Here is a 15,019-nt window from a genome sequence, read left to right on the forward strand (position 1 = left end):
AGGTGCCAGTCAGCTGTCCTAGGTGGTGGGGATTTTGCTGCCACCACTTATTGCCACCTATCTCCACCCATTTGCGGCAATTGGTGATGAACAGGTGATGGCAAATGGGCTGCAGTGGCAGCGAACGAGCCAGGGCAAACAGGTCGTAGTGGTGGCTAAAGGGCCATGGCAATCGGGTTGTGGTGGCAGTTAATGGGCCACAGCAAATGGGGTTGTGGTGGCGGTGAATGGGCTGCCACAAATGGGCCACAGCGAACAGGTGGCAGAGGAAGAGACAGATTTTTTTTCTTGTTTTTCTCCTCTAAAGCTAATGTACAGTATGTCTTATAGTCCGGAGCATCTTATAGTCTGAAATATACAGTAAAAACTCAGGAAGCCTCCTTCCTTAGAAATTTTATATGTATAATAAAGGAATCAACAGCTACTAGTTATAAACTGTTTATTACTTCAAGTATTGAAGATTTTAGTTGTTGTAATCAGTATATTCATGCACTACTTACAAGCTTATTGTAAATGTTGCAGGCCTCTAGTTCACAGTTGTAAAGAGTGAACAAAGGACAAGATAGGCCTCTAAATTGATAATGCTTGTTTGGAAGTAATCTTTGAATGTAAATTGCAGAAGACGTACTGAGAAATATTATGGATCATTATCCCGGATCTCTAAATGAAAGCAAAACTTCTACAGAATATGCTTTCCTCATTTGCTGAAATCTAAGATGGAGAATTCTTCTTTTTTAAGGGCCATGTATCATTCAGTCCTACTATTGAACAACAACGAACCTGTGACAATTGTACCACTACTCTGCTACAAGGAGATTTTGTCATCAAGTATGATGTGAACCGAGATTCTCCTAATAATTTACAGGTAACTCTAGTTGTTTGGCACTTGAACTAATATAACAGCACAAAAACAAATCCAAACAGAAAACCCTACCTCAAATGAATACTATTTTTATTAATGTTTTTAGGTAGTAAATGGATACTTTGTACACTTTTTTGCACCAAAAATCCTTGAACGTTTACCTAAGAATGTTGCCTTTGTAATTGATATCAGTGGTTCCATGTCTGGACAGAAAATTCAGCAAGTAAGTAAATAACACAAATTCTTGTAATATTGCTAAAAGGATGGTATATTGTACAGCAGATAAAATCAAGTCCTACATTCTTTTACTCCAAGTTATTTCTGCCTTGCAAGATTTACTCATATAATAAAATATGTATTGTTGTAATTTTGAAAGTATTTAGTAAGGTAATTGAAATGTACCTCTTTAACCTTAACTTTCAGCTAAGCCTTCTTTTATATGTGTTGATTTAGATCAGGGTCCTCCAAAACCTGGGCCACAGCCTGTTCGGAACTGGGCTGCACAAGTGGTGGGCAAGTGCACACATGTGCATGCAGCTCTATTCACATGAATAGCAGGTGCTTGGCTTGCGCTTGAAGCTCCATTTGCGTGAGTGGCAGACGCTTATGCTTACTTATGTGTGTGCACCTGCCACTCACACAAAACCATCATGTTTTCCCACACTCCCACCACTCGCCCCGTGCCACCAAGCCAGAAAGGTTGGGGATTGCTAATTTACGCCATATATTTACTTAGCTTCAAAGTTGCATGCTTGATGCGCACTAAGCGTAGATGCACAGTACTAAAAAAACGCTTCTGCAAAACAAGATGGCGGTGCCATAGGTGCCGGGAGAACCGGTTTGGGGGGCGTGGCAGGCCAAGTTACTACCTACTCGGCCAAACTGATCCAAACCAGCAGGAACCCACCTCTGATCTGGACTTAGGAGCTGCCATATAACAACTTAACTTATAGCCTTATATAACTTATATAACTAACTAATAGCCAAATTGGATTATGGAGCAGAGTCCTTTGTTGAGAGTTGAGAGGTCCCTGAAATATCTTATTTAAAATAATTCTAGGCAAAGGAAGCCCTGACAAAAATAGTGGAAGACTTAAAGGAAGAAGATCACTTCAATATCATCCTATTTGAAACTTCAGTTTCAAAATGGAAAGATAACTTAATTCAAGCTACTCCAGAGAATGTGAATCAATCAAAGGAATTTATTAGCCAAATAGATGAATGGGGAGGTAAGTAGAAAAAAAAAGTTAAATTGATATATTAGAATAAGGTTAAAATAAAATGGGTATATTAAAAAATAACTCCATGGAAAATATTTGAATCTCAGTTTTCAAATGCTAAAAAAATTGAAACCTTGCTTTCACATTGTAGGAACAAATCTTAATGATGGTTTACTGACTGGCATTGAAATGCTGAATAAAGCTCATGAACAAAAATCTGTACCTGAAAGAAGTGCCTCTTTAGTTATCATGCTAACTGATGGGGAGCCCAATGTAGGTAAGTACTCTCCTTGTTTTCACATAGTCTTCTCCATACTATATACCACAACCTGTGGATCATGTGTCGTCTTTATACCTTTGTGCTGTTACAGAGGATTAGAAAGAAGATGATTTGTGTTCTTACATTTCACAAGAGTAACCAAACCTTTTTCTCAGCTTTGTGAGATGTGGGAGGCATTTACTGGCAATTTGGAATAATGGACCTCCAAGTGGTTTCTTTCAGCAGAAATACATCTAGTTCTACCTCCAGTATCTATGAAGAACTTGTCTGTTTGCTACTTGGCACCTCCCTTCCTACTTCAAAAGGCTGAAAATTAATACTCATTGTGAGAGGCATTACAGGAGTCCTGGGAGAAGCTCCCAGAAATGCTCCCAATGACTGCTAAACTTCTGAAGCTGCTGCTGATTGATTGTCTATCACCAGTTTCAGAGTATTTTGAAATGGGGTGGGAAGGGGGGGGCTATAATTCAATACGTCTAATAAACAACAGCAACAGCTTTTCCCCTGGAAAAGACAATGAGGTAGGAAAAATGAATCGGATTACCACATTATTCACTCTCTTCCAACCCATTAGGAAGAGAATTTGAAGCTGAAAGTTAGGAAGTTGTAGAGCCTTGTATTAAAGTTACAGATTTTTTCTGCCCATAAACATGTTTCAGATCATTGTATTATTTAACTGTGTTTTGTGATCCTTTCTGTACAGGTGTATCAAATCCCAGTCAAATTCAAGAAAATGCTAAGAATGCAACTAAAGGAAAATATCCTATATACAATCTTGGGTTTGGTTATAATCTTGACTATGCATTTTTAGAGAGACTAGCAACAGAAAACAATGGTGTGGCTCGTCGGATCTATGAAGACTCAGATGCAGCCTTACAACTACAGGTAGAAGAATAAGCATATGAAAGGTTGATATTTATATTTATGATGAAATATTTCTGTGGCAGAGAAAGGACACTGAGTATAAGATATGGTAACAACATTACCCTTACTGGGATTCAGACATGAGAAAAAAACACATGTGTTCTCCTCTCTTCCCATTTATCCCAATTTCCTATGTTTGCCATTTGAAAACTGCAGGAATTATACTCCAAATGAAGTTTGATAGCAGCTTCTGTTGGTCATAAGATGTATTGATTCTCCAACAGAGCAGTAGGGTAGTCTAGCAGTGAAGATGCTCATCTCCCACTTGGAAGGTTTAGAGGTAGTGACAAATGTTTCTTGCCCAAAGAAAAATATCTGCTGCAAACCCCACTTAGGCATCAGGAAGGGCATCCAGCCAGTAAATGCTCAGATCCACCCAGACATCTTGACTCTGCTCTAAATTAAAGGACTACTGGTCATAAAAAGAAAACAATATTGATTCATATACAACAAAAGAAGTAGTTTGTGTATCATGGCTACCAAAAGTTAGAAATTTGTGCCATATCCTTTCACTGATACAAGATCTGCTGCCAGCTAGCATCCTGCTCTACATTGTTCAGAGGTGTGCCTTTGGCTCAATTCTTAGGCAAGATGACATTAGAAGACAAAATTTATTTATTTTTTATTTAGTTCTCACTCTACCTAATAGGTAAGGCATCACAGAGACTAAGCAGGTGCATCTTTTTCTGTAGTTTTTGGCTAGATCCTGAGCCCAACCACCATTTTCCCTTGTTTCTTGCCTCTTGCAAAAGAATCAGCACCCTCCAGTGGGATGAAACTTTATCCTTTCTCAGGCAACTAACTACTATTAGCTTTGGTGGCGCATGGTTAGAATGCAGTACTCCAGGCTACTTCTTCTGACTGCCAACTGCCAGCAGTTTGACAGTTCGATCCCCAATGGCTCAAGGTTGACTCAGCCTTCCATCCTTCTGAGGTTGGTAAAATGGGAACTCAGATTGTTAGGGGAAATATACTGACTGTGTAAACCGCTTAGGCGTAGGCCTGTAAAGCATTGTGAAGAAGTATATAAATCTAAGTGCTATTGCTTTTTCATTCCATATCATACCATATTTTCCTGGCAAAAATTAATAAAAAGTGAGAGGCTGAATAAAAAAGCTAGGAAAAGTAGTTTGTTTAACTCTGTGTCCTATTAAAAATGTTAATTTCTTTCTTTGAAAAAGCTGCTCACATCAGGAAAATTTACCTCATGAGAGCTTACATCAGGGAATATATATGATGAATGAAAGTAGATTTTTTATTTTAAAAAAAGGGATTGCCTAGCAATGAAAGTTTCTGCAAAATAGGCAAAGATCTCCATAAAGGCTTTGTATTAGTAAAAATTGTGAATGGAAAGAATTACTTTACTTTTACTTTTACTTTTATTTAATTTATAAACCGCACCCTCTCCCCGAAGGGACTCGGGGCGGTGTACAATCATAATAAAAGCACAATATAAATACATATAGATAGAGGAGACAGCATACAAACTGTACAATAATAATTAAAATTAAAAGCAATATTAAAATCTACCCCTAAAAAAAATTACACCTTATTCTGTGATTAAAAACAATTAAAGCTGACCCCAAAACTGTTTTATTAACATGAACAATAAAATAGTCCTATTTTTTTTACTACACATGTTTAATGTTATTGCTACATGTAAACTCACATGGTTAATCCCCCTTTTCCATATACAAAATTGTAGATGCCAAAAAAGGACAAAATTTTTAAAGACTCAAGACTTTCAATGAGAGTTCTGATTTCTAGAGTACTTTTCCAGGGTGGTCTAGTTTCAGATTACATAAAAGTACTATGGGAAAAAAGCAACCTCTCATTTCCAATATTTTGATTTCAAGAATAAATACCCTTTTAATGTTACAGTTTATTATAACCCTAAAATCTATTTTGTTTCCAGGGTTTTTATGATGAAGTAGCCAATCCTTTGCTTACTGAAGTGGAGTTAGGCTATAAGGAAAATGCTATCTCAGATTTGACTCAAAACAGTTTTAAACATTATTATGATGGCTCTGAAATAGTTGTGGCTGGACGAATTACAGACAATGACCTGAACAGTATCACAGCAGAAGTGAAAGCTCAAGGGGTAAGTATCTTTGAAATCCAACAATTCTCAAGATATAGCTGCAAGGTTCCTGTTTTTACAACACAAACAAAATATTCACAGTTCCATAAACATAATTCTGTAGATACTCCAGGGAAAATCAGGTAGTTTACCTGTCTCTATCAATATTAGTCAGAACTACAGTCAGTGACATGCAGTCAGGTGAGGCAAGTGAGGCACAGCCGCACCTCTCATCATGAAAAGAAAAAAAAATGCGAGAGCTTGCTGTGAGGTTTTAGCAAGCTCAGCCTCTCAGGCGACAGCTGAGGCGAGACTGAGCTAGCTGCTGATGACTCTGCTTAACTGTTAAAAAAAGCCTCAAAAAAGTGCCCTCTACTATGAGGCAGGACTTTTTGAGGCTTTTTTAAACAGTTAAGCAGTCATCAGCAGCTAGCTCATTCTCGCCTCAGCTGTCGCCTGAGAGGATGAGCTCGCTAAAGCCTCACAGCAAGCTCTCGTATGTTTTTTTTTCTCTTCACTCTCCTCTCCCATTAGCCACAAAAGCCGCTTCTTGACAAAGAAGCCTAAGCAAAGAAGGGCTGGGTGGAGGAAGAGGGAACTTTCCCATCGAATGACTCACTGCCCTAGACTCGAGGCGACCCTCTCTGCAGTCCCTCTGGTCTGGCCAGACGAGAGGGACTGCAGAGCGGGTCTCCGCAGTCTAGAGCAGCGAATCATTCGATGGGAAAGTTGCCTCTTGGAAGGAATGACCCGGCTTGGCTCCCGCTTCATCTCTCCTGCCTCTTCACTTCTCCGTTCGGTCGTTTGGCGGCCGATCGAAAGCGGGAGCCAAGCCGGGTTATTCCTTCCAAGAGGCAACTTTCCAATCGAATGACTAGCTGTCCTAGACTCGAGAGACTCTCTCTGCAGTCCCTCTCATCTGGCCGGGATGCCAGCGAGAGTGTTGGGCTGAAGGAAGGAGGGATACATACTCTCTCTCTCTCTCTCAAATGGCAAATCCGAGCAGCCACTGCAGGGAGCCCGGCGCACACATTCGGGCAATGGGGGGGGCTTTCTTGCACGCCTTCAGAAAGCCAGCGAGAGTGTTGGGCTGAAGGAAGGAGGGATACACACTCTCTCTCTCTCTCTCTCTCTCTCACACACACACACACACACAAATGGCAAATCTGAGCAGCCGCTGATGGGAGCCCGTCACATACATTCGGGCAGTGGGGGGGTGCTTTCTTGCATGCCTTCAGAAGCTTTCTGAAGGCGTGCAAGAAAGCCCCCCCCCCATTGCCTGAATGTGTGCGCCGGGCTCTCTCTCAAATGGCAAATCCGAGCAGCCGCAGCTGGGAGCCCATCACACACGTTCGGGCAATGAGGGGGGGGGGCTTTCTTGCATGCCTTCAGAAAGCTTCTGAAGGCATGCAAGAAAGCCCCCCCCCCATTGCCCGAATGTATGTGACGGGCTCCCAGCAGCAGCTGCTCAGATTTGCCGTGTGTGTGTGTGTGTGAGAGAGAGAGAGAATCCCTCCTTCCTTCAGCCAAACACTCTCGCCAGCGAGAGTGTTGGGCTGAAGGAAGGAGGGATACACACTCTCTCTCTCTCTCTCAAATGGCAAATCCGAGCAGCCGCAGCTGGGAGCCCATCACACACGTTCGGGCAATGGGGGGGGGGGGGCTTTCTTGCACGCCTTCAGAAAGCTTCAGAAAGCTTCTGAAAGCATGCAAGAAAGCCCCTCCCATTGCTCGAATGTATGTGACGGGCTTCCAGCAGCGGATGCTCAGATTTGCCATTTGTGTGTGTGTGTGTGTGTGTGTGTGTGTGTGTGTGAGAGAGAGAGAGAGAGAGAGAGAGAGAGAGAGAGAATCCCTCCTTCCTTCAGCCGAACACTCTCGCCAGCGAGAGTGTTGGGCTGAAGGAAGGAGGGATTCTCTCTCTCTCTCTCTCTCTCTCTCTCTCTCTCAAATGGCAAATCCGAGCAGCCGCAGCTGGGAGCCCATCACACATGTTCGGGCAATGGGGGGGGGGCTTTCTTGCACGCCTTCAGAAAGCTTCTGAAGGCATGCAAGAAAGCCCCCCCCCATTGCCCGAATGTATGTGATGGGCTCCCAGCAGCGGCTGCTCGGATTTGCCATTTGTGTGTGTGTGTGTGAGAGAGAGAGAGTGTGTATCCCTCCTTCCTTCAGCCCAACACTCTTGTTGAGCAGAGCTCAGGCAGGCGAAAGAAAGTGCTTTAGTCTGTGGGGTGTTGGTGGAGAGGAGAGAATGCCTGAGCTCTGCCACGGGCGAAAGAAAGTGCTTTCCCCTAGCGAGCTTTCCCCCGTAGCCCCGTGGTCCGGGCCAAGCTGCAAATGATCAATTGGCAGCTGCGGCTCAGATAGGGCGCTTCTTGGTTGGCTGGAAGGCGAAGGGAAAAAAAGTATTTTCCCATGCTGGGAAACGTCATAGCAAAAGAAGCAGCTGGTGAGGTTGCTGGGAGAGAGCCCAGGAGGAAAGGTGCTTGCGCAGAGGAGAGGAGAGGAATCTAAGGCGAAAACAGCATGTGGCTCTCCCCGACGAGCTTCCTCGCCCCTCGCTGCTTTTCTCCGGTTGCTGCGTTTTGTTGGAATCCCCCCCCCCCATAAATCTGATTGTGATGACATTGGTGCCTCACCAGCCATAAAGCTCACCGCACGTCACTGACTACAGTTATCTTGAAAATTTTGATTTTGGAGATGGTCTCTATTTATATTGCTTTAGAGACAGGGGAACTCCCAGATTACTGTTATATTGGCTAATTATTTCACTTAATACCTAGCCCAAACTGAATTTAAACTGCCAAGACATCTCCATCCATCCACATTTAAACATCAGCTTCACCTACCATAAGACTGAAACAAAGCATTTTCAGGCAATGAGACATCAATATTATTACTAGTTTCACATGGCTGAAAGCTATGTGGGCATGTTGAGCCTGGGTGACAAATAAAGCATCATCCACTCAACACAAGATATTAGAAGGGGACTGATGGCACCTTTTCTGCCTAACCAATGTTATTCAGAGACACAACTTTTTCTGAGTTGCAGCACACTTCATCAGATGCATTGAGTGGCTAGGCTGGTATAAGATTTAATTTTAGATTTGGTAAGGAGAGGAAAATGAGTATTTATTTGTTTATTATTAAAAATAATTATGTAGCGATTATACAGCAACCCAGCTTGTACCAAACTCTGGACAGCTCAAACCAGGAGATAAAACCAAATTATGTAGAATAAAAATATTAAAACCAAAATATAAGTTACTTGCAAGATAGTACAAGGTATCTTCTCAGTTAATAATTGTAATGTGTTAGAAACCCATGGGGTTCATTGAGACCTTTAAAGACTGCCTGAAAGTTTTTGATGTATCTGAGTTCAGCCATCTGTTGCTCAATGTACATAAATAAACACCTATATAAAAGTGTAGTGCTGAAAAATTATCGTGCAATTATAAATCCAATCCTTTTCTTTTGTCTAGGCACTAAATGAGGTGACTTATACTGACCAAGCTGATGTTGAGGAAACAACCAAAGCTTTCGAAGAGCAACAGTACATATTTGGAGACTATATTGAGAGATTATGGTCTTATCTCACTGTTCAACAACTTCTAGAAGCACGGTAATGTTGGACTTTTTCAACTTTGTGGTTACTCCAGAGCTGTCCATGAAGACTAGCATAGTCAATCACTTTCCATCCCTTTCTTGAGAAAAATTGTACTTTAGCGAAAATTAGTCTCATGAGTTTCATTCAATGATGCCTGGAATGGACTAATAGCTATTCATTATTTTTGGCCTGCAATTGGTTTTATCTTTTGGCCCAAGTTAAATTGCTTCAGATAATTCAAGATAATTATTGCAGGTCTTCTAACTTCAATTAGAGTTTGATAAGTTTAGTTTTAAGTCCCAGTTATCTCTTTCTTCTTTCAGGAGACAAGTCTTTTGTTTCCAAAGTGTTCATGAGGCTCATATCCAATTTATTTTATTATTTAGAACAATTTAAAATATCTTTATGCATTACAGGGTGGAAGAATACAGAATAATTAATATCATCATGGTTAAAACAGTTTCTAAATGCTTCTCTAATGTCCTTGCTTTTAGTGCTTTAGCGCAGGGAGATGAAAAGGAAAATATTACTGCTAAAGCTCTGGAGTTGTCGCTGAAATATAAGTTTGTGACTCCATTAACATCCATGGTTGTCACAAAACCAGAAGACAATGAAGAAAAGGAAGCAGTTGCTGACAAATTCACAGAAGGTACAGATATTGTCATATGGACATTAGTCTATCTGGCTTTTAGTGTTTTCGGGGCAATATTCAAAATAGTCACAGTTGAACTAGTCAAGAATATCCTGGAGCAACAGTTAGTATGCTTTCCCCTTAGATCGGGATAGGAAAGCATGGATTTTGTGGTATGAGTTTTTCAGCAGCATCTGCACACAGGCCAAAGGGGGATCTGATTGACGTTAGCAGCATCATGGCATGGCAACACAGACTCCACCTCCTTTCTATATACATATTGATATTACATTTATTCCCCAAAGGAGAAGAACTTGAGAAGAATCTCATAAGGTGGCTTTCGTCATCTTTTGTTTTTATTTTTTAAAATTTAACTTTAATATTTTCAAAAATACAGTTTAAAAATTAAACAAACAAACAAACAAACAGTAGAAATGAAATTTTTAGCAATCTCTTACTACAGTAAGGTTTCTCAATGTGTGGATTTCAAATGCCAGAATTCCCCAACCTGCTTAGATTAAGAAACATAAATTAAAACCAGGCGCACCAGCTATGGCAACTTTAAGATCTGTGGACTTCCTTGATGACTCGGGAATTCTGGGATTTGAAGTCCATAGGTCTGAAAGTGGCTAAGGTTGAACATCCTAGCTTTAGGACCACAATGGGTTAAACTAAGCTTATCTACTCCCTCACCATACTTGTTCTTTCATTTGATCGCTTCCTTCTCAAAGGAAGTTGTAGTTTTGCAGAAAATGACAGTCTTTAGACTTCTCAGGATACAGGAAAAGTTTATTTGGCAGCCAGGTTCAGAAAGCTAGCCCATGGCTAACATTGCAAGTTCTGAACAATCTTTATTATTGATGCATGCATTCTTATACATTCTCAAAGACAGCGTAACACGGAAACACTTAACTCATTTCTTATTGGTTACCTTGAGGAAAAAGCCTTATAAGGAGATGGGGGTCTTACTTCTCCTTTTGTTACAGGTATGGACTGTGTGTCATTAACGAACTTTATTTGAACCTTATAGTTTTGGACTTTTTACATAGGGACGTTTGCTGGAACATTTTGTGGTTAGAGGCTGATGACATTTTGCTGTCCCTTTAAGCAAGCTTCTAACTGTCCCTTTTATGCCAAGTCTTCATTCTTATATTTTAATCCATATTTTATTTATTTATTTATTTATTTATTTATTTATTTATTTATTTATTTATTTATTTATTTTATTTCTAGACCGCCCCCTCTCCCCGGAGGGACTCGGGGCGGTGTACAGGTACCAAATTAAAAGCCATACAAATAATAATAAATATAGTTAAAATCGAATTAAACTTTAAAACCCTGTACAAATTTATAAAAATTAAAAACTTAGCCTAAGACCACCCGCGAAATTTAAAAATACAGACTGAGGTGGGAGAGCTGGAATTAGGCCAAGCTGGCTAGATTAAACAGGTGGGGTTTTAGCTTCTTAGGAAGGAGCAGAGGTCCGTGGTTGTTCTAATATCAGGGGGAAGGTCATTCCAGAGGGTCGGGCCCATCACAGAGAAGGCCCTTCCCCTGGGCGCCGCCCGCTGGCACAGCCTAGTGGACGGCACCCGGAGGAGTCCCTCTCTGTGTGAGCGAATCGGCCGAAGGGATGTGTGGGGCAGGATACGATCCTGCAAATAGCTAGGCCCTGTGCCATGGAGCGCTTTGAAGATGATAATCAGCACCTTGAAACACACCCAAAAAGCTACAGGTAGCCAGTGCAGCCCGCGCAGAAGAGGTGTTACGTGGGAGTATCTAGCGACTCCTGAGACTGCCCGCGCGGCCGCATTCTGAACCAACTGCAGTCTTCTGGTGCATCTCAAGGGGAGCCCCATGTAGAGAGCGTTACAGTAGTCTAGCCGGGACGTCACAAGCGCATGGGTGACTGTGCGAAGGGCGTTCCGGTCGCAAGGGGGGACGCAATTGGCGCACCAGGCAAACCTGGTGAAACGTCCCCCCTTGCCACGGCTGTCACATGGTCGTCCATTGACAGCCGGGCATCTAGGAGGACACCCAAATTGCGTACCCGATCCACGGGGGCCAGATGTTCGCCCCCAATGGCCAGTGATGGAATCAGCTGGTTGAACCGGGGTGCCGGTAGCCACAGCCACTCCGTCTTGGACGGGTTGAGCTTGAGTCTGTTACTTCCCATCCAGATCCGTACGGCTTCCAGACACCGGGACATCACTTTGACGGCATCGTTGGGGTGGTTCGGGGTAGAGATGTACAGCTGGGTATCATCCGTGTACAGATGGTAATCTACCCCGAACCCACGAATGATCTCGCCCAGCGGCTTCATATATGCATTGAACAGGAGAGGCGATAGGACCGACCCTTGTGGCACCCTACAAGTGAGCAGCCTCGAGGTCGACCTCTGCCCCCCTGCCAATACAAATTGCACTCGGCCAGAGAGGTAGGAGGAGAACCACCGCAGAACGGTGCCCCTCACCCCCAGCCCCTCCAGTCGATGCAATAGGATACCATGGTCGATGGTATCAAAAGCCGCCGAGAGGTCTAGTAGGACCAGGATGGAGGAGCAACCCCCATCTCTGGCCCTCCAGAGACCATCCACCAACGTGACCAATGTCGTCTCTGTGCTGCAGCCGGGCCGGAAACCGGCCTGGCGTGGGTCCAGATAATCAGTTTCCTCCAGGTGGCGTGGAAACTGTTGTGCCACCACACTCTCTACAACCTTCGCCAGGAAGCAAAGGTTGGAGACGGGACGATAGTTGGCTAACACAGCTGGGTCCAGGGAAGGCTTCTTGAGTAGGGGCCTCACCACCGCCTCTTTCAGGACGGCCGGCAAGAACCCCTCACTCAAAGAAGTGTTAACTAACTCCTGGAGCCAGCCTCATGTGACCTCCCAAGATGCCAGTACAAGCCAGGAGGGACACGGGTCCAGTAAACATGTGGTGGCTCGCAGTCGCCTACGCAGCCTGTCCATATCGTCGGAAGTAACAGAGTCAAACTCCTCCCAGAGTGGAGCCTCAAGACCCACCTCCGACGTCCCCTCTAGACCACTAGTAGAGACCAACTCGCTTCGAATCTGAGCGATTTTGTCCTGCAGATACTCCCCAAATTCCTCTGCTCTACCCTGCAAAGGGGCTTCCTGCGGCCTCTGTTGAAGGAGGGAGCGGGTTACCCCAAACAGGGCGGCAGGGCGGTTATCTGCGGACGCAATAAGGGTGGCACAATACTGACGCTTGGCCACTCTTAACGCCACAAGGTAAGTCCGTAAATGGGCTCTCACCTGTGATCGGTCAGATTCAGAGCGTGACGATCTCCATCTGCTCTCTAGGCATCTCTTGCGGCGCTTCATCACCCTCAGCTCCTCGGTAAACCAAGGGGCCTGGGTGGTTCGCTGCCGCAAGAGAGGCCGCAAAGGCGCAACCCGGTCCAGGGCCCCGGTGGCCGAACTGTTCCATGCAGCCACTAGGTCCTCCATCCGGGTGCGGGACAGGGCTACAGGAAATGGCCCAAGCTCCATCTGGAACCTATCAGGTTCCATCAGGCATCTGGGGCAGAACCATCTTGGACATTTTGGTTCCGCCTCCCCGCGATGGGGAGTAGCGGCTGGGAAGTCGAGCCGGAGAAGTGAGTGGTCTGACCATGACAGGGGTGTAATAACTAAATCCCCTACTCCCAGATCACTCCTCCACCGGCCAGAGACAAAGATAAGATCCAGTGTGTGACCTCCCTCGTGTGTGGGGCCCTGAATTACCTGGGTCAGGTCCATGGCTGTCATGGAAGCCATGAACTCCCGAGCTACCTCGGATGTCTCCCCTACCGATGGCAAGTTAAAGTCCCCCATGACCAACAGCCTGGGGGTCTCAACTGCCATCTCGGCGATCACCTCGAGGAGCTCGGGCAGGGCTGCTGATGCATAGCGAGGAGCCAGGTATACAATCAGCAAGCCCAACTGGATCCCTGGGCCCCATTTCATGCATAGGGACTCACAACCGGTTATCTGTGGCACAGTGGTCTCTCTCGGCTCAAGACCTTCCCTCACAATGACCGCTACCCCACCACCCCTGCCTAGTGCCCATGACTGTTGAAATGCGCGGTAACCTGGCGGGCACATTTCCACAAGGGGGAGACCTCCCTCGTGGCCCAGCCAGGTCTCCGTGATTCCTGCCAGGTCCGGCTCCCCCTCCGACACCAAGTCGTTAATGAGGGGGGCTTTGTTGACAAAGGACCTGGCATTGCATAACATCAGTCTCAGGCCCTGGCTCTGTAGGTCCTGACCACCTAGATTGCGGGGGTTGGGACATATGACCGGCCGTACCCAACGACCACGGCCCCGGTCTCCCAACTGGCGATAAGATCTCTGACTACCCTCGCATCTGCCCCTCCCCACGACCGTTGGAATAAAAAGACCCTCTTCTGGAATATCACTGCTCCCCCCCTTAATGGCTCCGCTCACTTTCTTATTAACTCCACCCGCCGGCTTGGCATTGGTACCTCCCTCAGTCTGACTAGCCCCTCCCCCCACCCTGGAACCCCCTAAAAAACGAATCAAACATTTAACTCAAAACCCCCTAAGATTGCACCTCGCCCATTTTATTCTACTTTAGTAGCATGAAGCCCATCTTGAAATGAAAGAATTGCAAACTGAAATGTATCATCCCTATCAGATCAAATTAAAGGAAATAAAATCATGTTGCTGCTGCTTTGCTAAATAACTGCATGACATGACTCAATGGAGGAAGGGGAAGGGAGTGATTTTATGTATAAACTATATTTTATAATATGAGTATTTAGAGAAGATTTTGGGTCAAGCCCTTTTAAAAGGAAGTAGCTGTTTATTTGAATTAGTTTTTAGAAAAAATAAAAATAGCTTCCTAGAGACATGTAACTGACATTGTGTGCACTCTCTAGTCTATTCTTATTGAGATAAGTCAACTGTAATTTTTTGTAGTCAAACTGGTTTAGCAAAAAAAATATTAATCTTTCTTTTTCTCTCTCTCTCCCTCTCCCTCCATCCATCCATCCATCCATCTTTCATTATCTTTGGGAACAGCTGAAGGTAAACTGAGTTGTAATTTTGCCTTTGTTCTATATAAATATGAGCTTATTATAAAAATTTAGTTTGAATGATGAGTTCCAGACCTAATTGAAAAGAAGCAAATAAAGCAATAAGAAGTCAATGTTGTTTTGAATAGGTTTACCTCAGATCTCACACCTTCCCATCCTACTGGTCAGCTCTCTCTCTCCCTCCCTCCCCCCTCTCTCTTTCCAATTCCAATCCATCAGTAAATCACACGTGAATAATCCATTTCCCAAGATCACAGTTGGTCCTCAAACTTTTTGCTTTCTTTTGGACAAAGCATCTTACCGTAATTGCCAAACAGTAAAAAGAAGTGATCTTCCATTATTTTGAGGCACAAAATA

General features: G+C 43.9%; 1 protein-coding gene across 2 annotated transcripts in view; it reads left to right on the forward strand.

Moving 5' to 3' along the window:
- Nucleotides 1-15,019, forward strand: part of LOC309383182 (inter-alpha-trypsin inhibitor heavy chain H3-like) — a 72,273-nt gene that overhangs the window by 6,843 nt on the left and 50,411 nt on the right. The window contains exons 7-11 of one of the 2 annotated variants that reach the window (XM_081935410.1): nt 740-865; nt 969-1,085; nt 1,923-2,091; nt 2,234-2,359; nt 3,066-3,247. In XM_081935410.1, the coding sequence (XP_081791536.1) occupies nt 740-865; nt 969-1,085; nt 1,923-2,091; nt 2,234-2,359; nt 3,066-3,247 (720 nt within the window). The remainder of the gene's footprint in view (nt 1-739; nt 866-968; nt 1,086-1,922; nt 2,092-2,233; nt 2,360-3,065; nt 3,248-15,019) is intronic. The other variant, XM_081935409.1, reaches the window with a different exon arrangement.

The sequence above is a fragment of the Natrix helvetica genome, assembly GCF_964273705.1.
Source record: "Natrix helvetica genome assembly, chromosome: 1".
Classification (NCBI taxonomy): Eukaryota; Metazoa; Chordata; class Lepidosauria; order Squamata; family Natricidae; genus Natrix; species Natrix helvetica.